This window comes from Cnephaeus nilssonii (assembly GCF_951640355.1).
Source record: "Cnephaeus nilssonii genome assembly, chromosome: 18".
NCBI lineage: Eukaryota > Metazoa > Chordata > Mammalia > Chiroptera > Vespertilionidae > Cnephaeus > Cnephaeus nilssonii.
The window spans coordinates 41,068,139-41,094,275 of NC_137089.1; the positions used below are offsets into that span (position 1 = coordinate 41,068,139).

Consider the following 26,137-nt stretch of genomic DNA (forward strand, 5'->3'; position numbering starts at 1 on the left):
ATTTGCATACTCGTCCTGATTGGTTGGTGGGTGTGGCGAAGGTGCGGTCAGTTTGCATATTTGTCTATTATTAGGTAGGATTACACACACATATACACATGTATACACATATATGTGTATATATGTGTGTGTGTGTGTATATGTGTGTGTGTGTGTGTATCTCCAACTGGAGAACCCTTGCTGATATAGAGTCAGTTAAATATGGAGATTGAGAAGGAATCAAAATGTAAACAATAATGCAATTCATGGAAGGAAGTGCATAGGACCTGAAAGAAACCAAGGGCCACCAGAAGACAAGGGGTAAAAGAAGGAAATACGTCAAGGCCAAAGATGTTTTGCAGAGGAGCAGCAATCGTGCAGAGAGATGGAGCAGATGAGGACTGAGTTCAGGCCCTGGAGTTAGGCCATCAGTAGGACAATGGTGACTCTGGCGGCAACATGGTGGTTGGAATGGAAATCATACTGCATTCATTGACTGTTTACCAGTGAATAAGAGGTGAAAAAGTGGGAAAAGTTTGGCACTTGGAGAAAGGAAGAAAATCATGTAATAGCTCAAAAAGAAAGGTTCAGTGGAGGGGAGGACTTTTTTTAGAATGAGGGATATATTTGTAAGTTGAGGGAAAGAAGCCATTGGAGAAGGCAGAGGTAGATGACAACTGCTCGGACACCAAGTCCCAGAAGAAGAAGAATATCCCAGAAGATGGCCTCTGGACCACGGGGTGGGAATACCTCTGATCAAAGTGATCGCCTCCTTGTCTAAGGCCAGCAGTGTATAGGTAAGACATGGGCACTTTCACAGATTGCTCTGTGGCTGGGGCTTGGGCCTTTATCTTTTATTTTCTCAGGGAACTCAGAGGTGAGGTTATCAGTGGGAGTCTTTATTAAATAGTATCTATGAGCCTAGTACTTTAAGGGATTCAAAAAAGCCTGAGCCCCATTCTCTGCTGGTCTACCTGTCCAGCTAATCTGGCCTAGTATAGATTTAGTCACTAAACAAACAATTTTAACCATTACTGGAGTTAAATTATTACTAGTATCGGATTGCACAGTAAATTGTAGGGAACTTTTAGCCAAATAGACTAATTTCTGTCAAGAGATTAGCAAAAAATATTATTGGTCTCCTGCTTTTCATCATTTGTACAGATTTTTTAAATAGAAGCTTGAAAACAAGATTTCCAATGCATATGATTATCTAATGCAGCAATTTTCAACCAGTGTGCTCCAAGAATTTGTAAAACATGCAATACCTAGTCAGGGGCACTGACCTCTTTTCCCTTAGATTGTCAAATAAAAAAATAAATAACAGCCAACACAACAATAGCTGTCCGGCATGAATGAATGAAATATTATAACTATTTTTTGTCAGATCAGCAAGAAATATATTTTTGGTGTGCCACAGAATTTTAGTAATTAGTTTATGTGTGCCATGAAATGAAAAGGTTGAAAATCGCTGGTTTAACCACTATGCGTACACATGAAGCTATTATGAAATAACACTGAATGTAAAATGTAGTTGAAAAATAAAACAAAAAGATCAAATACAAGTTAAAAAGATTACATTAAAAAGATTTCCAATGCATGGTTTAGTTGCAATTCTAATCTACATATATATATAAGCCTAAACAACCAGCCAACCGCTATGACGCACACTGACCACCAGGGGGCAGACACTCAATGCAGGAGTGGAAACCACAGGCATGGAAACATGGAACAGACTGATGAATCTCATAGGGAAGCGGGGAGTGGGGAGGGCGGGAAAAGATTAACCAAATATCTTATATGCATACTAGAGGCCCAGTGAATGGATTCGTGCATTAGTGGGATCTCTTGGACTGGCCTGCAGGGATTGGGCCGAAATCGGCTCTCCAATATCCCTCAAAGGATCCCGGATTGCGAGAGGGTGCAGGCCAGGCCGAGGAACCCCACTGATGCACAAATCCGTGCACCGGGCCTCTAGTTATAAAAATAACTATCTGATCTTAGTGGCCACAAGAGGAAACCACTATTATAGCAGATGAACATGATAAAATAACTATTTTTTTAGTGATATGCTTTAATCTTAATATGTTCAAATGTTCAGAAGGCTGAACTGGAGACTACTGATGCAATCAGCCTTCTCTATTTTCTTAGCCGTGAATATAAAGTGATAATACAAATAATATGAAACAATTTATTCCTTCAAATGCCAAGTAATTTACACAATTTTCTCACATCCTACTAAACTAGGAGAAGGGTGGTTAGAGGCTAAAATATGAAGGTTCTCCAGTGATGCATCAACTAAGCCAAAGGGACAACTGTACTCATTTCAAAATGTTTTATCGTAACAGCAATCTTCGAAGGCAAACACAAAAGATTCTACTCTGCTTAGATTTTAAAACATAAATAACCAATTTAATGCATCACTAATGATGCACAATAGATGTCTTCTTGTAGCACCAATTCAAATAAGAGGCTGATGTGATCTGCCAGGTACTTCAAAGTCACGCATTAATTTGGTAATCAGAAGACACTTCTTTTGTGCCAACTTCCTACTAAAAAACTTCTGCGCAAACCTTCTGCGTTGGATATTTACTAAATGAAAGTGTTGAACTCTCATTAAAATGTTATTTAATAAGAAAAAGAGAACTAAGTACTTTAGGTCTTAAAAATTTATCTTAAATAACATTAGGCTTGATTCAGATGGAATCTCTCTCTATACAAAGAAAACAGATATCAATGGCCAAGTATGACCTATGTTAGAATTGTGTATTTGTGTTCCATGTATTTATATTTAACGTCTTAAAATTTAAATATCTATTACAGTTGTTGCTATTATTTTATACACTCCTATACATATACCCCAGATGCCTCATGTACGAAAAAGTACATTAGTACACTTCACTTCTCTATAAATCTTCCCCAGCAAGTGTAAGTAAAACATTTCCCAGATTCTAAACTTCTCAAGGTCAAGTCTTGGGTCAGTTTCCTGAGGGTATTCTACTATAATGCTTAAAATATTTTTCCAGGGAAAGAACCTGAAACTTCTGTCTCTGTTCTCCCTCACCTAACCTGGATTCCACAATTCCAGCTATAATTACGGGGGGGGGGGGGGGGGGGGGGAGTATAAAATTCAACAAGTATTTCCACAAATATGTTTAACAAGATCATTGTTCTTTGTCAAATGTCAACCAAACTACAAATGCAAATTGAGACACTTTCCATTATCTGTTGTTCCTTCTCCAGGAGCAGCTATTCCTGGGAAAGTACCTATTATTCCACAACGGAGCAAGGAAGGGGTTTCCATTTCTATGGACACTTGGGGGAGGGCAGGTCCAGAACTGGTACCCAAGAGATGGGTTCTTAGGGTTCCTTCCAATGCTACTCAGAAGACCCAGGATCCAATCACCTAATTTGTAAAATATATTTTCTTAACATTGGAATTTTTTATGGCTAATAATTGAGGGGCAGAACTAACACCCATGATGTTACAGTAGAATTTTCATTTGCTGTGTATTATTGTGGGATATACATTCCCAATGTAACAATAAACTATATCACTGATGGGGCAGCATTGTATTATTTATGAATTTTAGAACTAGAAAAAGATATTCCTCAAATTACTTTGCTACATTATTTCTCACTTAATATAAATGTTGTATATGCCCTATGCCCGGACATTGGCCCTAACTGCTTTGCATGTTTGCAAATTTTCATGGCTTCTCACGACCCACTAGATGGAACCTGAAGTTTTTATCCTGGCGTCCAAGACACTCCGGCCTGATCTCGATCTCTCATTCAGCCTGTTCCCACTGATGTGTAAAAACACCAATGCCATGCCCAAGCAGAGGGTCTGTCCACTAAGAGCCTCGCCCTCCCCACCCAGGGCCCAGGTCACGCTCGCATGACCAGACCAAACACCGTTTTCTCTGCTGCCCAGGGGGCCACTTGGTTCATTCCTCTCCCACAGAGAGGGCCACCTTCTGCGCTAAATTTTCTTAATCAAAATTATCCCTGTCCCCCAAATCCCTTAAATACTTCGCTTATATTTCTCAGAGGCCACTTATCTCTCATTCGCAGTCTAGATTTTCTTCCGTTCCTGGTGATCAGCCCTTGGGGCAGCATCCATTTTTCATTCACCCCTGGAGACCCATTTACCACACTGCCTTGTAAGCAGCAGGCATTCGATAAAGGTTTATTGAATGAATTAACTTTTATGTAGCTGCAATCTTCTATCCTGGATTTATTCTCATTTGAGCCATCAACTGTGGCAAAAACTGTTACTGCCTGTAATCTCCAACAGCAAACAATAGAAATGATTAATCTCTCAATTACACATTCAGCTGAAGGTGAGACCAGAGATCAGCCTCATTCATAAAGTGAGACAGCAGAGCCCATAAACCTGATGACAAGGACTCAGCAATGGGCCCTGAATGAGAGGCTTCCTTATAACTCTGAACAAGATATACCGCACCTCAGAGCGCACCCGGGAGACGCCATTTGGCATGAGACAGAAATGAGGGCACGGCACGCTGAAGTGCTTTATAATCAAGTTTTGCTGAATAGCTTCTTTACTACCCAACTGAGGTGGTCAAATTTTAAAGCCTCCAAATCAATGAGGCTTAAAGCAATTGCGAGGCTCATTTCCTGAGATGACACTTGATTCCCTGCTCGGAGTTCTAGCATCTACATAAACTGAGAAGCCTGTTGGAAGAATTAGTAGTAAAATAGGGTTTCCTTTCATGGAACTGACCGAAAGAGTGAATCACAATTTGAAAATTACTCATCTAAAACAACAAAACATCCAAGCACCTTGCCTCTGTGGTTTAAAAAGCAATAGTCATTTTTTATTTTTTATTTTTTTGCACAGAGAGATACTGAATAAATATTTGTTGAGTGGATGAATCAACAACTGGCCACTCTTTGATTAGAATATTAAATAAGAACACTTTGACAAGAGATGCAATGTTACTATCTGAGCAAGGACTTGAGGGGGAGCGATTAAACCTGTGCCTCTTGGCCAAGATTTGAGAGATGTTCACCCAGCCACATCCTGTTTCTGGTTCGTAGGACTAAGCTCCAAGGGAGGCCCACGGCTCTGAGGTGTTCAGGGCGGGCTTACAAACCTCAGGGAGGGAGTCCGCTTCTCTTAGAATAAAAGCAATACTCTGCTGCCTTTCCAAAAGGTATCTCCAGACCAAAGGGCAGAGTAAAACATATATGAAAAGAGAGAAAAAACACTCCTATGAGAAGGGAAATCGCTACGAATGTTAATATTAAAAATAAAAGCAGACCTTTATTTGGTGACCCTAATAAAGAAAGTCTCTAACACTCGTTGGACGTGCTCTTTTATCTCAGGCTATTTTGAAGCAGATCCTATGTCCCAGGTAATAAATGAGACCTCCAGAAAACTGTAATATTTATGGAAGCCCAGAATGGAAAGCAGCCTACCGCCAAAGATAATAGTGTAAAGAGGACTTCTGATGGCCTCCTGTTACCAGAGAGTGGCTTACTTAAAACAGGGGTGCTGATTTAGCTTAGGGTTCTCAATAGTTAGCATTTCCCCAGAACTCTTAAACAAAACTGTGAATAACCACGGTAAATGCCTCTACAGAATTTTATGTAAATATTTCAGTATTTTTATGTTGTGTCCCAAAACATTCATAATTGTTTGCTAATCAAAAAATCAACACCAGGTATGTATCTTCACCCCTCCTTCCTCTATTTTACAGGAAACTTTAGGTATTGCCCAGACTACATACTTCAAATGCATAGGTTTGAGTTTCTCAAAATGACAGTTTAAGGACACGTTACACAGCAGTGACCAGGCAGGGCGGCCGGTGACCCTCTTTCCCACAGCTCGCTTCTGCCACCTAGTGGGGGAGGCAGTTGCACAGTTAAGTTTGTGTTTTGTAGAAGGATGGTCTCCTTCCCTTGAGACTTAAGACCGTCAACATTTTCTTTCATACTGGGGATTTTAGTAACCTTAAGTAATTTCTTCAAACTGGTCTTATTCCATACCTACTGGTTTTCTTCGAGCAGTTAGTTTTCATGACAATGACGAACCTAGAGAATTCAAGGTAAAATAAAACCACCTTTATAAATTTATAATTTGTAACTCTGGGATAAAAAAACACCTGACCTTTTCCTGGTTTCCAATCATCCTTGATCCCCTTACCTTGGTTTTCCCAAGGTCTGTGTTTTGGCTCATTCCTGTTTTCAAATCTGTATCTTTAGCCCTAATTTCTCAGTGGTTCCCATCTCAAATCTCAGTTACCTACTGAATCCCATCCCTCGAACTAACCATTACTACATTAAACACCTGAGTCATCCTCCTCCAAGAGAATCAAAGAATGGGCTCTCCAGTGTGGCAGAGCTGGAGTTATGTCTGGGGTTAAAAATGCCAGAGATATTTTTTTAAATATGTGAAAAGTAATGAAACAAGCCAAGGGAACAATCAGAAGCCAGGATCAGTGTACTGGGCGGGGCAGGAGGAAACATGAGGACCAGGAGCTGGGGTGGAGCAGTAATAATTAACAGGAACTGAGGTCAGGAACATAGGAAATTTGAAGCAGGTCACAGAGCTAAAGCTAAGAAAACTGGAAATGAGAGGCAACAGAGGCTGCAGACGGTCTTTAGGCTTGAGGTGCATGCAAGGGTCCAGAGGGCTGAAGCCCAGCAGAGACGTGAAATCTTGGGCCTGGAAATGCAGTGATATCGTTTTCCACTCCACCTTTGTCCAAACAGTGAGCCCCGCCTTCCGCAGTCCCCACAGGGTCTGCCGCAGTTTCCTGACCCAAATCAATGACCGCTTACCAAAACCTCCAAGGTCATCAATGGCCCTGTAATCATCTTCAGCTCTAAGGATTTGAAACTTATAACGGTATTAACACCTTTATTGGGGCGTAACGTATATACCACGAGGTTCATCTACTGTGAGTAGTTTCAGGAAATTTAGAAAGTTGTACAAACATCACTACCATCTACTCCTAGGACATTTCTATCGCACAAAAACTTTCTCTGTGCCCACGGACAGTCAGTCCCTGCTCCCAGGCCCAAGGCGACCGCTGATCTGTTTTCTGTCTCTGTGGATTATTTGCCTTTTCTGGAAATTTCACATAAATGGAATCACGCACTATATGGTCTCTTGTGTTTGGTGTATTTCATAGAGGTTTTTGAGGTTTATCTTCGCTGTAGCATGTATCCGTTCATTACTCTTGATCACTATATATTTCTGAATAGCCTGTTGGTCCATTGTTGACGCCAATCAATCAAGACTATGAGCTTAGGATCTCTAAGAGGCTAGCTGCCTTTCCTGTGCGTTTGCCACCAAGATGTCCACCGTTATTGACACTGCCACTGGGCCTGGGTTTTTCCACATTCCAATTCAGATCAAGCAAGGCCGCTCCTCCGGTGAAACCGGTGAAACCGCTGGTTTTCACGGCTTTCCTTGCCCCTGTAGAACTACTGAGCTGGCTGAGCCTGGGGGCGGGGGCGGGGAGTGGCTCTGGTAGGGACACTACAGAATCCTACTTTTCTTTCCTGAAGGTCAGTGATTTTATTATGAATAAACACTTCTGGATTTGATCAATGCCTTTGCTCAGTTTCCAGAGTCCTAAAGTTGCTGTTCTGACCATTTAGCCCAGTGTGATGGCTGCTTTTAGGAAAGAAGATTTGCCCAGTTCTCATTCTGCCTTGAAAAATATACATGTTTTAAATATGTTTTTATTGATTTCAGAGAGAAAGGGAGAGGGAGAGACAGAAACATCAATGATGAGAGAGAATCATGGATCGGCTGCCTTCTGCATGACCCCTACTGGGGATCGAGCCCGCAACCCAGGCATGTGCCCTGGACTGGAATCAAACCCGGGACCCTTCAGTCCGCAGGCCGACGCTCTATCCACTGAGCAAAACCATCTAGGGCTTGAAATATATTTTTAATTGCTCTACTTCTCTCTACCAAACTCAGCTGGTCACCAAGGTCTGCTGATTCTTTCTCTACAATGTCTCGCATTGCTGTTTTCCTTGAGTCACGCCCATCGAGATAACCAGCACCCATTCATTCCCAAGTTACTATGATAGAAGCCTTCCTTCCCATCATCGGTCAGTTCCGCATCTGGCTCCCAGGTTGATCTTACAGACACCAGCATAATCATATCCTGTGCTCTTGACTGAAGAACGGTTCTTTGCTGCAAAGAACATATAATTCATGCTGCTCAACCCAGCTGTCAAGAATGTACTCACCTGCCTTGATCTTATGCAACATCATTTATTCCTGGAGCTCCCACCAAGTTGAGTTTTTCTTCTCCCCCAGATTTCTTGCAGCTTCCACGTTTCCCTTTTCTTCTCATGTTGTTTCCCCCATATGGAAAGCCCTTCCAATTTGTCTTTCAGTAAATAGTCCTTAAACTCCTAAAAGAAGCTTAATCAGGTGGATTCTTCCACTCTTGGTCATTTCTATGTGCCACAGCCTTTCAATACTCTGACATTTCTGACACTAATCATGCTGTTCTGCAGTTGGTCCTCAGCTGTTTCTGTACGTTTTGTTGTCTCTACAACCTTTTTTCCTTTTAAGTAGACTTCACTTTTTAGAACAGTTTTAGATTCACAGTAAAATTGAGCAGAAAGGACGAAGAGTTCCCATATACCCTGTCTCCTGTAACTTGTAATTACACTCAATTTTAGGGCTTCCTTATTTACAAAATAGAAAACACTTCTCAGCATCTAGTACAGTGGTAGACATACAGCTCATGCTGAATAAAATGCTTCTTGATTTCCTATGAAAATTTTCAAAAATCTTTTAAGAAAAAGGATCACTTTAGGATGTCTTTTCAGTCCCTCCACTTGAAGAACTTAACTCTTACATACACAGAGGCGACACTAAAGTATTTAATAATTAGTGTGACGTGAACACCAACAGAGGCGATACTAAAGTATTTAATAATTAGTGTGACGTGAACACCAACGTGGCGATACTAAAGTATTTAATAATTAGTGTGACGTGAACACCAACAGCCAAAAATAAATCATAGACAACAAAACAGAGTCCTGAAAACTCTGCTAGCCCAAAAAATAATCCACGAGTTCCTAGATCAGGGGGAGGTCCCAGAGGTCCTGGACACATGGCCGTGTTCACAGGGAATGCAACATGGGCCATCAGCTATTTGCCAAGTGCTATGAAAGTATTTCAACAATTGGTACAACCCTATCAGGGTATAAACTGAATATCATCAGTTCTGCCAACAATTCAATTGATATTTCCTGGACTTTTATAAAGACTGTAGAATATAGTATCTATAAAATGGACTTCTGTCGATCATGAATAGTTTTGAATTTGGAGGGCAATGAGTCGCTGACATGCAAGGTGCAGACAAGAACAGAAAACAAGCCAGAAGCCAATGCCAAGGGTCAGTTAGGCAGGACAAGATCAGACAGAGCAAAAGTACTGGCAGGCGACACAAACCCACAGGGCAGATCCTAGGTAAGTAACCAGGAATCACACAGAGTTCAAGGTAAGGCAGTAGGATCAGCTAAGCAGACAGTAAGGAGATGCTGGGTAAGGATCCCAGCAAACAGCTGTCTAGGAAACAGACATGGATCAGCAATAAGAAGACTCTGACAAACAGGCAGCTTTGACCCTCAGCTGAACATTTTCTTAGTATGCTTCCCACTACGGCAAGAACCTATGTGAAGGCAAGACATCTCTTTGCATATGAAGTTGGGTGAACCAAGCAGGAAAACAATTAGCATATAAGTCTCTTAGAGTGAGACATTCAAGTGTGGGTCTTGGTAGAGTGGTGACACGCCTTATGAAAAGGTACCAGGTTTGCTGTACTGCCTACAAAGAGTAAGAGAGAGATTTTAAATCACTGCATTAGCCCTTATCATTTACTTTCACATATGTCAAATATTTTGGGGCTTGACAATGTCTTCGAAGGCCTTCAATCACAGGATGCAAGAGAGGCCAATGATCTGAAAAGGCATTAGCTGCCAACCTAGAATCAGAGAAGGCAGGCCAAATATCTATTAGTGATGAAAGAATAAAATTGAAAATTCACCAGTAACTGGTTTGTCTAAAAAGGAATTTTGGGAGTGGGGAGAGGCATGGCTTAATTGAAGGTGTATTGCTAAGAGAGAGAAGGTTACTGTTTTTTTTCGGTTGGTTTTTTTTTTTTTGGTTTTAAATAGAGTAATAAATCATACGCAACACCATAATTTGAGTTTACGAGGAAGGTAATACTCTTTAGGCTGTAAAAGTGACCTCCAGTGGGCAATAATGCTCTCAACTCTGTGGCCGAGGGAACTATATTCCATTGATCGTCACTTTAAAAAAGTCTATATAGGCAACAGTTTTCCAATATAACTTTCACATCCATTTAGCCAATTATATGCATATGGTATTTACTGGTTTCATAATGTATGCGGTTGGATTCATTAGTGTGAACTGTTAACAGAAAGATTTTTAGAGTATTTTCCCAACAATCTTCAAATCAACATCAAACATATACATCCAGAGAACTGTAGGAATATTAAATTCCTACTAAATAATTTGAAATTAGAATACTGAATTAAAAATTAAAAACTAATATGGAATATGTATGCAGGTCCAAAACTGAACAAAGCTTATCTGGGGAAAAATCGAGAAAACACTTTTAGATGCTAATTTGTCTCCTGTCATGCCATGAGTGTGAAATTATTTTCAAGGAGAGAATCTGTGGTGAAACACTGAGCTAGCAAACTGAGTACAGATCAAAGTACTACACTTTGTAGTTGGGAAAAGTTGGGTTTTTTTAAACATAAAATTTCACACTTTCTGTTGATTAAAATAGCTATTTTTCCTCACTTCAGGAAAAGTGGGAGGAAGAAAGCAATAAGTTAAGTTCGTGGGTTTTGAATTCAGTCCAAAATTATTTTATAGGCCAAGTTAATAAGTCACTTGTGTGCACAATATCACTGGATATATGCAACCTCTTAGCAATGTGGTCATGCTGTCCTAAGCATAAATAAAATTATGAGTTGGTTATAAAAATGCATAATATTCAATCTTCCCACTACCTTCCCCTGCTGGTTCTAGAAACTGCTTAAATATCTGAAGTGAAAGAAGTGAAAAATCACCATGGAAACAAAAGAATATTCCTTATTGCTTAAAAAAGGAAAGAAAAGAAAAAGTCCAGCTATGAAGTGTTTCCAATGGGATTTTATAAAGGAGACCAAAGTAACCTTTGCTATGGGCAAGCTTTCTTTCAATGCTCTGATGCATACTGATGAAGACAGACTTATTATTTCCTTAGAGAATAAAATTGGTTTCTAGGGTAAATAAATCCACCATTCACAGTCCGGGTTAACTGTGCTGTCATATGGACAGTATTTCCAGAAAATACTCTGATTCCTTTCTGAAAGAGAATGTACTCTGAACAACCATGTTTATAACACAACATACGACACAAAATGTGAAAGGTAAGTGCCTAATGTTTCTTCCTTCTAGTCCAGGGATTAGATCTCTGGACAGGGGCAGACAGTAAATATGTTAGGCTCTGCAGGCTACGAGGTCTCTGTCGTAACTAAAGGGCCACAGATAATCCCAGAACCAATGGGTGTGGCCGTGTACATGTATGGCACTAACATTTGAATTCCATGTAATTTTCACAAGTCATGAAATATTACCCTGTGATATTATTTAACCATTTCCAAATCTAAAATCACTCTTAATTCAGGTGGTAGCCTGGAGTTGGCCCACGGGCTGTGTTTTGCTGACTCCTGGTCTAGTCCATCAATGGGTAATAACTCTCCAGTGGTAAGAATTGGTTCACTGGTGACTTTTCCTGCTGAATACATAAATAATTGAAGATATGACTGAATTTATAACTATGGAAGGTGATGGATATTAACTAAACTTACTGAGGTAACCATTTAATAATACATCCATAATTCACTATGTTGTACACCTGAAACAAATACTATGTTCTTGGTCAATTATATCTCAATTAAAAAAAAAAAAAAAACCACACTATGTGAACTACTGGGGCAATTACTGAAATATAAAATGTAAAGAAGAAAGATATTCTTGAATTCCTTACCTATAAGATATGTTTGTGTAAAGAGGGATTTTATATATTAAAAGTCAGCATAAGAAATAATTGATATGCTTTTTCAGTATCTCTCTTGACACCCTATTTCATAACCAGGAAACAAAAATCAGGTTATGCTTTGAATTTTGGCAGCTCCAGGGCCTCCCAGAAGGGCCAGTGGCAATGACCAGACCCTCTCCTTCAGGCACCCCCGGCACCCGGCACTGGGGCTTGACATGTGGAGCAACTGAACCGCTGAAGTTCAAAACGAATACTGAGCCTGGGTAACACAAAGACTGCCCGAACCCAATCACAGGTACCTCTAGGATGATGACCTGTGGGGTGCATCATGCGATGTCACTGAAGTGTGTCCTTTATATTAATAAAAAGCTCCATTTGTCTTGGGTAATTGTGGCTCAAACCTGTGACGCTCGTGCCTCTTTAGACTCTGAGGAATGTAGTCCCAACCGGCATGCTTCAGCGAATCCTGACTTCTACGCTACACTGCAAATGCTAGCATCGGAAGCAGCCCCGGACTGAAGAAAGCAACTTAGGACAGGGAGAAGGATGTCATCACAGGCCTCATAGGTTGGAAAATTAAAAGTGACGAATAGATCAGTAAAGAATTAATGGAGGGACCTGACAGATTCCTAATGATGGTGACATGTATTGAGGGTATGCAGTAAATACTCTGAGGTCAACATCTGGAATTACCTGGGTGCTTTTACAAAAATGTCCCTATAAGGCCACCATAAGAGAAAGCATACCAATCCAAACATTCAATTGTTCTCACTACTTCTACCTGATGATTCTACTAAACCCAAGTCCTTCTAACTTTCTTAGAAATGCAATTCAATCCCACCTATAAACATGGACCAGATGCCTCCTGAGGACCAGAGCAAGGACTCGGAGAATACTAAGACGCCTGGCACTGCCCTGCCCCTCACTGAGGTCACTGCCCAGTGGGATAAACCAATACAAAAAATCAATGAAATAAGAGGAAAAGAGTGTGAGACATTACACAGTGGATCATATAAAATGTAGGTTTGGGAAGGCTTGTTGACTGGAGTGCCATCTTGGCTGGATACGATGGATGCAACAACTGACGTTTCTCTTTGAGCAAGGGGAGTGTGGCCCCCACAGGAGCAGAGCAAACAGACCCGGATGGAAGAAGAAATGAGACGTGGTGGTTCCTTCCAGCGCTTAAAGTGTGGTTACTGTACATTAGGTACAGGGAGAGGGGTAAAGGATGAGACGGGAGACATGGGCAGGGCCCAATCATAATTCCCTTGGATTTCATCCTAAGACCTGCGATGTCCGAAACACATGTGGCTACTGAGCACTTGAAATGTGGCTAGTCCAAAATGAGAAGTATGAAAAAATATCTCAATAATTTAAAAAGTCAATTACAAGTTGAAATGATACTTTAGACGTACTGGGTTAAATAAAATACATGAAGATTAAACTGGCCTTTTTTTTAATGGGTCTCCTAGAAAAATTTTATCTATATCCATAGCATTTAATCTCTTGTGATTCCTCAATAACCATTTCACCCCAAGCATTTAAACTAGTGACCTCATTTCTCTTGCCAGTGCCTAGTTTAGAGATGGGCATGTGACCGGCCTCACTGAGGCCTGAGCTAGGAAGAAAGACGGCAGGAGGGGTTCCTGCTACACGTCTTTGCCCCTCTAAGGAGACACAAGAGCAGATCTCTCATTTTTCTTTTGGATGTGGCTACATTGCCAGTGACACAGAACTCCTGTGGCCATCTTTCCATAAGCAGAGGATGACAGCGCTAGGAAATGGAATAACCTGAGGGTTTGCTGACATCAATGAACTGCTTTATTGACCAATCCTAGAGTTCACCCTTCCTCTGAACTTCCGGTTATGTGAGATAAGAAGGCTCCCTATTATTTAAGCCAGTATGAGTCAGCTTTTCTGTTACTTGTAGCCAAAAACATCTTTGCTGGTACACTCCAATAAACTTCAATTACCTCAAGGGCAAGGGAGGATATTCACTATCGTTTGAGACCATCTCGTACTACAAGTCTACAATCAACCAACATGTTATTGTTGTGATAGTACATATACAACATGTATGCTTTTTCCTTTATCATACAACTTATGAAATGATTACTCAGGCAAAGAGACTTTTTATTAATTAGAGAAAAAACTATGAGCAACATTTAATTAATCAAAAGTAGAACAGAATATCCACTAGATTTATAAATAATTCCACTTACTAGTTGTCCTTTCATTGAGGGTCTGCCTTGAATTCTAGTCAAAGCACACACGTTGGCAACAACTCAGCTTGACTGGACTAATCTGGACATAAGCCCTTAAAGGTGATGTAGCAAATATATAGTTTATACCTCATAGGGTTACCATGAGAATTTAGCAAAATACTGTAAGTAGAGCCTAGCACAATATCTAGTGCATAGTAAATATATATAATTTGGTTCTTGTTACTTTTCTCTTATAGAACAGTTGATTGTAAAAATTTTAATTAATATGTTAAATATGCATTTCATTTACTCTATACTTACTAAATATGATAATCTCATTTTGTGTTGCTAGAAGTCAGATTATGGCAAATACTAATATACATGTGTTATACTTCACTGGCTAGTTGGTGCTTGGGTACATGGCTGATTTCTTAGTTCACTCTTTTATTTATATGAAGCAAGTCCCAGAAACCACTTGAACAAAGTAAGGGAGGCAGTGACAAAACTATTAACTAGAAATTGAGCTCTAGTATTTTGACTAATCTCCTCCTGCTTCCCAGTATTTGTGAGATTGGTGGAACTGACAATGCAGTTGGAAAGAAGATGAATAAAAAGAAAATATAAAGCAGGAAAGCAAGATTATGACTTTGAGGATGTAACTAGAAGGCAACTAATGTAATTAAAAGAGACGGAGAGGAAGAGGTACTACTTGAGTAACAGCTAAGAATGATAAAGATACAGAACAGATATCAGGCCAGAAGGAGAGAATAGAGGACATTTAATGAGTTATACCAAGCTAGAAGATTACAAAACTCTTTCTGTTCTATTGCAAAGGATTTTGCTTTTCATAACATACACTAGTATAATTTCCAAATAGTATATACTGAAAAATACTGGAAAAAAAAGCCCTTACCAGCTCAAACTTAACAAATAAATGTGTTTTTTCCTCAACTTATGAATAAGGATGATGGTTCTTTATTGAAAACACCACATGATCGACAAATGTCAAAGTTCACAAGATTGCTGACTCGGTGACACTGTTAGTTACCTGGCTTATCACGAGAACCGTGAGTTCGTTAGCTCCGGGCGCTTTGGTGTGGCCACTGCAGTATTCCCACAGAGCTGTTCAGTTAACAAGTGTTTACTGAACAAGATCAGTATCTGGGAATTTAAACTGTGTGTTTATTCTGGACAATTAGACATGCTAAACTAATGTGAACTTATAATGTAACATTCGTTGTGATGAATAAGGAAAACACAGAGAAGGTTCTCATGCGGGGCGGGGGGGTGGGGGGGTGGGGGGGCGTAGGGAAGTCCTCCAGGCAAACACCAGCCGAATGACTGGCAGGTGCCTGGATAAGCATTCAGAGTCCCTGATGGGGAACCCTGGCCTCGAGGCCCCTCCCCTGATGTCAGACAGGGGCAGGCGGAGACCACTTTCTGGACACTAGTCATTAGCCTCCGCTAACACTGGTATTCGGAGGGGCTCTAGGTTCAAGTCTGCATTTCCAAGGTGGACCCAACATATGCACAGAACCCAGGAATTTCCTAGGGCTCAATACCACATGAGTAACTGGTAAAAGGATGAATGTGGCATTTTTTAAAGTTCAATTTGTTGTATAATCTACATACAGTTAAATGTACCCTTTTTAATGCACATGCTATGAGTTTGACAAATGCATACGGTTGGGTTTCTACCACCACAATCAAGACATAGCACATTTCCATCAACCCAAAAAATGTCCTCATGACAATTTACGGCCAATCCCTCCCCGGCCCCTGGCCACCACCGATCTGTTTTCCATCCCTATAGTTTAGCCTTTCCAGAGCGTCACACAAATCAAATCTCCAGGGCGGAGCCTTTGCCTGAGCGTCTGGTTTCTTTCATCTGCCGTGCAGTCACTGGCAATGAGGCCAGCGGGCCTGGGACCCGGTGAGTGAAAAGGACCGGAGAGGGGGCAGGGCAGGTCACACAGGGCCTCGTCCGCCGCAACAGCAAATCTGGATTGATACGGGTGACGGGAAGCCACTGGAAGATGGAGAGCAGCTGAGTAACGCGGTCTGATTCACTTAAAAATAACCTGGCTACTACTGTGTGGAAGATGGGCCACCGTGGAGCGAAAGGAGAAAAAAGGAAGCCGTTTAGAGACGACTGCTGTTGCCAGGGTCAAACACAGAACAGCAACAGTGGAGGGGGCCCCGAGCGGTGAGCTCAGAGATGTCCTTTAGAGGACGAGATGCCGGGACTGGATAGAGCGCATGAAGAGGAGAGAGGAGGCCAGAAGGCTCCACGATTCGGGCTTTAGAAACAAGGGAGGTGGTGGCGGCATTTACCAGGATGGATGAAAGGAAAAGACAGGGGAGTTGGAAGGAGGAAGGAGAGGGAGGGGGAGGAAGGGAGAATGAAGGGTTCCATACATTCGGACAGCATCGCATACAGGGGATATGGCATCTCGCCGCTGACCGTTCTGCATATCTGACTGGCCTTTGATCGAGAAAGTTCACTTAACAATCCCTGTCCTGTGACTCTTTTATTTAATACCGTGAGTGAAGACACTGAATACATCCAGTCTCCACATCACGGGGTTCCCAGGGTTAAATTTTTTAAAATAAGACAAGTTGTAAAAGGCTAAAGAGCTCTTCCATTTCTCACCTTTATTTTCTACATGGACAAGAACCACCAAAGTTTCATAAGAAGGCTCTAAATGTTACCTAGACTTTTTCTCACAATACTTCTTCCATTTGCTCAACTGCTCTGGCTCAACTGAGTTAAGAACAGAAAACATTTTTAAATGGTAACTTGTCTTGCTTCCAAATGTTTCCCATTAACAGGTGAAAACGCATTTAATGGTTCATCTTTTCCACCTTAGGAGATCGGGGTGATGCTCTTGGGAGGGTGAAGAAGTACGTCTTGCTTAGACGCTCAGTACGAGGAAAGCAATGTAGTGGCCACACACCGCAGAGAAGCCGGAGGGTATGGTGTGCAGGTTTACCTCGTGTCTGCTTTCCTCAGGGAGCCCACCCGGCCAAGTACAGGGAGCAGCACCAACCACGCCACCACCTGCCCTTGGCACCTCTGAGACCACCCAAGTAGAATATTTGATACACCAAACGATCATTCCTGTCAAAGCTCCATCCATCCATCCATCTGCCACTATCAACACATTTCCTGAAAGTCTTTTTTTATCTTAAATTTTCATGCAAATCTGTCACCTATAAGGCATATAAAATGTATTTGTTTACTTACCATTGATTACAATGGACAGTCCAACTAGATGTAGTATAAGATCACTATGTACAGTTGTGTAGTAGACTAGATCAGTCTACTACAACAATTTTCTGTTGGATAGCATTAAAATGCCTTGAGGACGAGGCCCCTTTTTTTTGAATATGTAAAGTAGTCCTGGACTTTGAGTAACTTTAGCACAAGACTGAGCCAGCCAAGTTCATGAAGAAGTCAAATTCTAGTGAAAAAACTAGGCCCCACGGGTAGCTCAGGGCAATTCTGGGTTTGATCCCAGTCTCCTTTCCCAGTCCAGGGCTGTTCTACAAGCAACACGCTACCTCTGCGGACAATGGCTGCTCTTCTCAGGTGTGTGGCTTTCTAAGGCACTCTTGCATTTCTCTGCTCAGGCTAAAGAGAGACCTTGCAGGATGGTTATCTCATGCTGCTCAGGCCATTTGTTTCTGCCATGAATGATACAGAGACAGTAGAGGTGGAGGTGAAGGGAGAGACAGAGATGACAGAGACAGAGATAGAGACAGACACAGACATAGAGATAGACACAGACAATAGCGATAGAGATAGAGACAGAAACAGATAGATATAGCTTCTTAGAAAATATTCAAAGGGGTCAAGTTGCTAGTGTATAAGCTCCATGAAAGCAGGAACATGTCTAATACTCTTACCATGTATCCTTGGCACCTTGCTAAAGCTAAGTCACAGTTTTATACAGGGAAACATAACACTTTCTATCCGCTAGTTGGGGCTGTGTTCCTCAGATGCCTGCTGCACTCCCTTCTGCAGCTGGGGCAAAGTCTGTGCAAATCCCTGAGCCGCACTGCAGTGATCCTGTAAGTCAGTCATCTAGCCCAACTCCCACAGTGAACAGTCCAGGAAACAAGTCCCAAAGGGATGGCAGAACCCACCCAGGGAGCGTCTTATGCCACGTTTAGTTCCCCAAACTCAGATTTCCTGACCAACTAGTTGCTCTTTCCTAAACACTGCAATACCTCGCCACCAATCAGTAAGTGATGATTGGAAACCCACAATATCAGAGACATCATGAACTGGAGAGCTGTGCCCTTAAGAACATTTTCCCAGGTCTGGTTTGAGTTGGACAATCAATCATGTGTTTAAGAAGATAACACTTCACGCTCTTTTATTTGCTCCATGCAAGGGCACTAAGCAGATAAGAGGAAATCTACTGAGAAATTAATATGACAGTGGGTTATGGTTATTCTGTATGTGAATGGTTAATTTAGAAAGCACAGCTGGTGAGGCATACTATAAACTGTATACCTATTTATTTAGACTCCAAAGAGAAATGGTATGACCTAGATCAGTGGTTTAGTCTAATCTGATGATTAATTGAAAATATGTATTCAAGCTGGTATCTAAACAAAGGAATTTATTAAAAAATAATATACTTTTCAGATTTTTAGCCTTATTTCACAAATAAGACATTAAAAATAACACTGAAACTTCATTTTAATAATATCCCAAATTATAGGAGTAGTTTGATAGTTCTGAAAGTTCACGTTTATCCTATATATTCTATAATACTAACTCTCCTCAACAGAACTGAGCACATTATAGTGAAAGCCCAGTGTTATTGACACTGTTTTGCTGACACTTTTCCCCTATATAATTACTAAAAACAACTTCTATTATTTCTTCCTTGTAAGAGGACTCTATATTTAAAATAATAAACTGCAAACTAGATGTCTAAAATAATTAAAATCTCCTAAGATATCAGTTTCCCAATATAAAATTTTCGATTTTTCAAAAGTCTAGGAAATAATGCCAGTGGATAATGCATGGAGTGGGGCAAAAGTAAGTTTATAGTTGTAAGTAGGGGAAACACGGAGTTTATTCTTATATTATTATTTATTAACTATTGCATTACCGCGGAACCTCAGTTCTCAAACTCAATTTGCTCTGGAAGGCTGTTCAAGAAGTGATTTGTTCAAAAACTGAATCATTTTTTCCCATTAGAAACAATGTAAATTGAATTAATCTGTTCCAGACCCGAAAATGATTCCCTGCTTTAACCTTTCTTGTTTATATACAGTACATGTCTCATGTACTGTTTAATCTGTAAACCAACACTTCTTTTCTTAAATTGATCGACCCCCCCCCCCCACCGCCCCTCTAGCCTTAAAGGAATCACTTTCAGCTCTCCTTCAAGAGGTGCCTTTTCGGAAGTCAGCATGCAGCATCTTCGCTGTCACATATCACTGCCTCTGGAATGCTGTCACCAGCTGCTTTTCGTTTATCCAATTCAACAACAGTTTTTCCACCTCTTCAAATGGCCTGTGATCATTATCTCTTTCACACCCTTAGCAACATTAGCATTCTTGATGGTTTCGTGTTAAAATTGTGCTAATCATGGATTTCACCAGCAGCAAAAGCATTCTTTCCATTGTTTGTTGCCTGACTTTTTTTTTTTGTACCTAATTTTTTATTTTATTTTATTTTTTAACGCTGAGGTATCAGCATGAAAGGGTTCTCAGATGGAAAACCGAAGTTTGGTTCGACAACCGAGACATTGTTTCCACAGACAACTAGGTGGAGAACTGAACTGTTAGAGATGGGAGACATTTGAGAACTGAGGCTTGACTGTATTTATCGGTATCACAACTGTAAGCCTACTTTTGCCCACCCCTGTATTAGGGAAAGCAAAGCTGTGTGTGTCCACATAGCTTCCGTTTTGGTGGTCTCTGACTTCTTTGCTGGGCCAGCACACAGCGCAATGTCAGTGGCATAGGATACCTGGTCATGGCTGGCTTCAACGGAGCTCCCACCAGCATGGGAAGTCATCTGCACAGGGGCTAAGGTCAGGCAGGTCACACACTCTCTGCCACTCTGTCTATCACAGTAGTGCACCTATAACAGAACACACGCAGTCTGCTGAGCACCGCCGGGGAGAGGGAGCCAGGGGCAACAGGCCCTTTGCAAAGGGTCTAGATTTCAAGGAAAATTCAAGTAAGTTATGCAGCACACACTTCAAACATTTAAAACTTTATCGGGACCTTCCAGTATCTATGAGAAGGCTATAAACTCTAGTATACTTTCCAACTTTTAAGAGTTTAGGAATCAAGGATACGCATAAGTCAAAGTTTATTTGATGCTAATGGAACTTTGTCAACCTGACTTTTCTCTCATCTTTGACTCTTCGTGTGTGTGTGTGACTGCCACTTAATTAGTAGTGACATTCTTCTACTTATACATGATAGTCCCTCTAAAACCACTGTTAAATATATATGTATTACTACATCATGTTCTGCTTGAAATGTTGACATTGCAGTCAAAGTGAATTAAACTAAGGTGATTTGTAATGTGCAGACCAAAATAAAGTTACCATAATATTATTTTTCTTTTAGTGAAATACAGCCAAGCATTATTAAAAGCACATGTCAGAAGACACTCCCTATCAGAGATAGGGGACGGGGGTGAAGGTGGTAGGAGAATTTTGAGTCCACCTCCCCACTGGGAAAATGCTCATTCTCCTCCCACTTATCTACAGTCACAAGAGTTCTTTCAAGCAGTATTTATTTTCACTCGAAGCTAATAAAGTAAAAATAGCATTGATTTTGTGATAAATTACTAACTATACCATAGGAAGAAATGATTTTATTAGCTAGAACATGCTCAGTTTGTTAAATTTGTATAGATTTAGGGTAAAAATTTAGATTAAAACCTTGAATTTGTGAGGAAGAAAATTAAAACACATACTAGTTCCCTATCTGAGGTTTAATTCTACTTGCTGTATAATACTCATATATCTTCATTACAGATTATGGTCCACAAATATTTTGTCATGTTTAATATAGATCTAACTGAAAATGACAACAATATGAATCCTAGCCTAATGGTTGAATAATTCCATTTTTTCAAACAAATAGGGTTGTTAAGATCGCCTGTCAGTTTCTCTGAAGGTAAGAAACTCCCTCGAGTTCAAAGAAAGTCAATAAATAAAACCTTTTCTCCAAAGCACTTTAAAGATTTTATTATGAAAATATTTTTCCTAGTTAACTTGGGGAAAAAGATTTGACCGCAGTTCTAATTCATGGTGTTATACCTCCTGAGCAAATTAAAAGGTCGCTCAGTGTATATGAATTCATGACTGTGGAAGTGTTGTTTACTATGCATCAGCTAAATATGGGGGGGAACTGAAACTTACCACATAGCGGGTTTATGCAAAAGCCAATATGCTGACACTGTAATAACTATAGTTCGCAGCCATTTAGGGTCCAGTTAAAATGTTCTTGTCACATATAGTGTTGTTATAAAACATACTTTTAAAAATAAAATCTAATCACCTTTGATATCAATTGGAAGTCCATGTGAAAGACATGACACTTTCCGAAATATCTAAATTGATAGTGAAAATGCTTGCGTGTCGGCCAAGATGCATCATTATTAAGGACTAGAGGCCCGGTGCATGAAAATTCATGCACTGGAGGGGGATCCCTCAGCCCGGCCTGCCCCCTCTCACAGTCCAGGAGTCTTCGGGAGCAGGAGGTAACCCAGCAATCAGGGGAAGGTGATGCCCCATCAAACCTCTGCTGCTGCCACTGCTGGTAGCACAAGCCTTTGCCAGCCCTGGCTACCTGAGCCTTGGGCCGGTCCTGGGCAGCTGGGCAGCTGTCATCTGAGGCTTGCCTGCGTCTCAGGCCGGCCCGGGGTGGCTGAGGGGCTGAGGGGACTGGGAGACTCTGGAGGCAGGCATACAGAGTGGCCTGACCCAGCTAGGGGGTGGGCCCAGCTGTGCTGCACGCCTGCCACTCCGGCAGGGCTGAGAGGACTGGGCGCCACCATCTTGTGGCTATGGGTGCCGCTATCTTTGAGGGTGTGGCAGTCAATCAGCATATTCCCTTTTTATTAGATAGGATAATATTATATTAGGTTAATATCTATCACTGACTTGTCCTAAAGCTTTTTTCTCAATCCTTTTCATAACTAAAATCAACTCCTTTATAACTAAAATGTAAACATATATTTAACATGCTCAGTCATGTACCGTGTTCTAGCTGTCTGAGTAATCTGTTCCACTCTGCATGCAATATGCTTGTCACACTAATGCCTCAAAAGGGGTAAGTAAATGAATGAAATTGCATTATACAGACTTGTAATTACTTTCTCTCTCTTTTAGAATTCTCCACGTGGGATAAACTTTGAAAATTACATGCCTATGTTTGGTGTACAAAAATCTATCAGTAATGCACAGAATTACTTCTAATACAAGTCTACAGACAAAAACTGTCTAACAATTGCAACAACATATGTGTGGCAAATATTGTTAAAGGAGATAATGCATTCTTACACTAAGTGATGAGTATGTACACGGCAAAAACCCCTAAATTTTGTTCTGAAAAGTTTTCAATGACTATACCATTGGAGATCTAAGGATAGATCTCATTAAGGCGTAAATTATATATACACATACACATATACAGTTATTTTTGTTTTACATGTCCATGAAAGAAAGCACCAAGTGACTTTTAACAATTTCATATCTACTAGAAAAGGAGCTTCCTTTTTTTGTAATACGTACTCATGTTTTAAAATAATCACATATATCCATTTACATATGTAAAAGAAGCTGCATTAAAATCTATAGAGCTTTGCAAAGAAATAACTTAACAAGGAAAACTAGTGTAAGGTCAAAGAAAAAGTATAGTCCTATAGGTAGTCAGTATGACACCAAAGTTAAACTAATACAAAATCTTCTCCCAAGAGGGCCAACCAACTCTACTACTTTTCATGGATTAGAACTCTAATGTACTGTCTATCTCTTTAAAAAATGGATATCAAAAATAAGACCTTACCAATCTTTCCATTATATATTGGCATTCATAAAGGTAATTATTTTTATACAAATATTGAAATATATTGCTTTCTACTCAGTAATTACAGATTCTAGAACACACAATATTTAATATTTAAAAAATAATTACATTCATGATAAAAAAAAAAGACCATTTTTAACTTCTGCTTCCAGACAAGATGTAATAGATTTACTTTTCTGCATTCTTCCTGCTTAGTATAAGTAACAGCCCTGGATGTTATCCATAAAACAAATATAAGAGGACTCAGGAAAAAGGAGAGGAGAAAGACCAGCTTAGGGATTTCAAGACCCAAGAAGTAACACAGTGCTGAATTCCTGGGTTTTCTTTTATATATCCTGGATTGGGTGCTAGAGAAGCCAGCAACCTGGAAATGTCACTGGGTATAGGGGAAAAGAACAAAACAAGAAAGTCTGATCTCTATAAACAAAGGGCCAGAAAAAGAATAATTTAGCAAGACAGAAAATGTTTAGGTAAAAGTGCCCTATTCCAGCCAAACACCATAGAAAAAATGGCAGACCCCCACCAGCAAAGGCCAAATGGGGAGCCTAGACTTCCACCCTTGCCAGACTGGAATGCAGCAACCCAATTCCCTTACAGGGGTGATGACAGGAAAGGCTGAATGGGGAGTCATGACTTTCACCCCTGCTGGACAATGAGGCACCCTCCCCCTTCTCATTGGAGTGGTGTTGGGAGAAGCATAGTGGAGGGTCAGGACTTGCACCACCATTTAGCTATAAAAACCCTCCCCCTTCCACCAGGGTGTCCAAAAAGGCTAAGTGGAGAAAGGTACTATGATATCCGATAGTAACAAGGAGGCACTCCTATACCATCCTAGGCTGGGACCATGTCAGAGGAGGCTTACTAAAACAAAAGATTTAAGTAAGATACACAGACTTATACCCCAAATGTCCAGTATTCAATAGAAAACCATTTATTATTCCAAAAACTAGGATAATCTCAATTTGAATGAGAAAAGATAATCTTAAGATGCCAACAAGATAACACAGATTTCAGACTTATCAGGTAAGTGTTTTAAATAGCTATCATAAATATGTTTTAAAAGGCAATGAAACACACACTTGAAACAAAAAAATATATAGTTTCAGTAGGCGGATGCAGAGTGGAGGGAGTCAGAGGAGGAAAAAAGGAACATCTGTAATACTTTTAATAAAGATAAATAGTTTTGAAAGTCTCAACAAAGAAATAGAACATATAATAAGAACCAAATCTAACTTTATTAAAAATTAAATTTAGGGGCATAGGCTACCAAGGAGACAAAACTGAACCTCACGTCAACTCTGCTTGGCCCCGGAGGATGGCTGGTTAGCCAGAGACAGGTAAGATTCCTCAAGGAAGGAACAACCTAAGACAGGCACAGTCGCAGAGGGGCCATCAGGAGAGAATTTGGGGATCAACAGAGGTGGGGCACAGACCCTCACCCCCCCAACATTGCAGGGGCCTGAATCCTAGCCCCTTCTGAGGGAGGTCTCCTGCCCCCATGGCTGCTTTGTGCTTCCCATGCCCAGCTCAGATCAGGACCCAGGTGACAGACAGAGACTTGGCCGACAGCAGCTGCCCTCTCACTCCAACAAGAATTGTTTGAGTTGCCTTGTACCCATGGTGTGGGGAAGTGGGTTTACGATATCTAAATCCAGCCTACCACCAGGAATGCTCAGGACCTACTCAAGAAGGCAAATAATCCCTTCCACCAATATTTACAGGGTAAAACAAGATTATTGTTAGAGTAATAAATTTGACAGTAAAATAGTAGTCAAGTTTTCAGGCAAATTTAAATTGGCTAGTTGAAACAAGTGAATATTCTAGAAAAATTAATTGTACCGGACAAAAAGGTGTTCCTAAAGTGTCAACTAAAATTTTTATTGGTACTTCATCTCATGATAAAATTGTGCACCATATAATGAACCTAAAACAGTAATATTATAGTGAAAAAAATTAAAATTTAAAAGCCATCAAGACTACATTATAAAATTTTCAAAAGCCTCCTAACATGAAGACAGAAGAGAAGCAGTCCAGAGACGGAAGACGCTGATGTGGCCTTCCCATACTAGCAGTTAGCAGCTGTGCATCACTGCAGATTGCCCAGGACCAAACCGGACAGAGTCGGACCTGCATTACCACCATTTGTCCACCATCCAGAACTGAAATGTCAGTGCTGACATGTACACATAAGGAACTGTTGGACATTGAAATTGGGTCTCAAAAGAACTGTTGGCCCAGAAAGAAACTCACTACACACTGATTCATTTGCCTGTCACCATAACCATTATTGCTTGTCTCATTTTCGGTTCTTATAAGTGTATTTCTAATAGCACATGATCTCACTCATCTAGGGGAAATAATGAACAACATAGACTGATGAACAAGAACAGACCCAGAAACAAGGAGGCATGGATCAGACTGTCGGGCCTCGGGGGGAGGGTAGGGAAGGGTGGGGGTAAAGGGGGAGATCAACCAAAGGACTTGTGTGCAGGCATATGAGCGTAACCAGCGGTTAAGGACAACAGGGGGGTGGGATGGGAATGGGGGGACGAGGACAAATATGTGATACCTTAATCAATAAAGAAATTTAAAAATAAAAAAATAAAAAAATTAAATTTATTGGGGTGACACTGGTTAACATATCAAATCGAACTTGTAAAACTGAAAAATACATGAAATAAAATAAAAAACTCAATGGGTAGGCTTAATAGCAGAATGGACAGAACAGAGGAAAGAACCAGTAGACTTGAAGATAGAAAAATAGACATTCCCTAATCTGGGCAACCAAAAGAA

The 26,137-nt window shown here is 40.6% G+C and overlaps 1 protein-coding gene across 5 annotated transcripts in view; it reads right to left on the bottom strand.

The window, feature by feature from the left end:
• Nucleotides 1-26,137, bottom strand: part of STAU2 (staufen double-stranded RNA binding protein 2) — a 228,320-nt gene that overhangs the window by 73,685 nt on the left and 128,498 nt on the right. For 3 of the 5 annotated variants that reach the window (XM_079796393.1, XM_079796394.1, XM_079796396.1), the window contains one exon: nt 20,265-20,378. The exons of the other annotated variants lie outside the window; for them this stretch is intronic. In XM_079796393.1, coding sequence (XP_079652519.1) covers nt 20,265-20,378 — 114 coding nt within the window. The remainder of the gene's footprint in view (nt 1-20,264; nt 20,379-26,137) is intronic. 5 annotated transcript variants of the gene reach the window in all.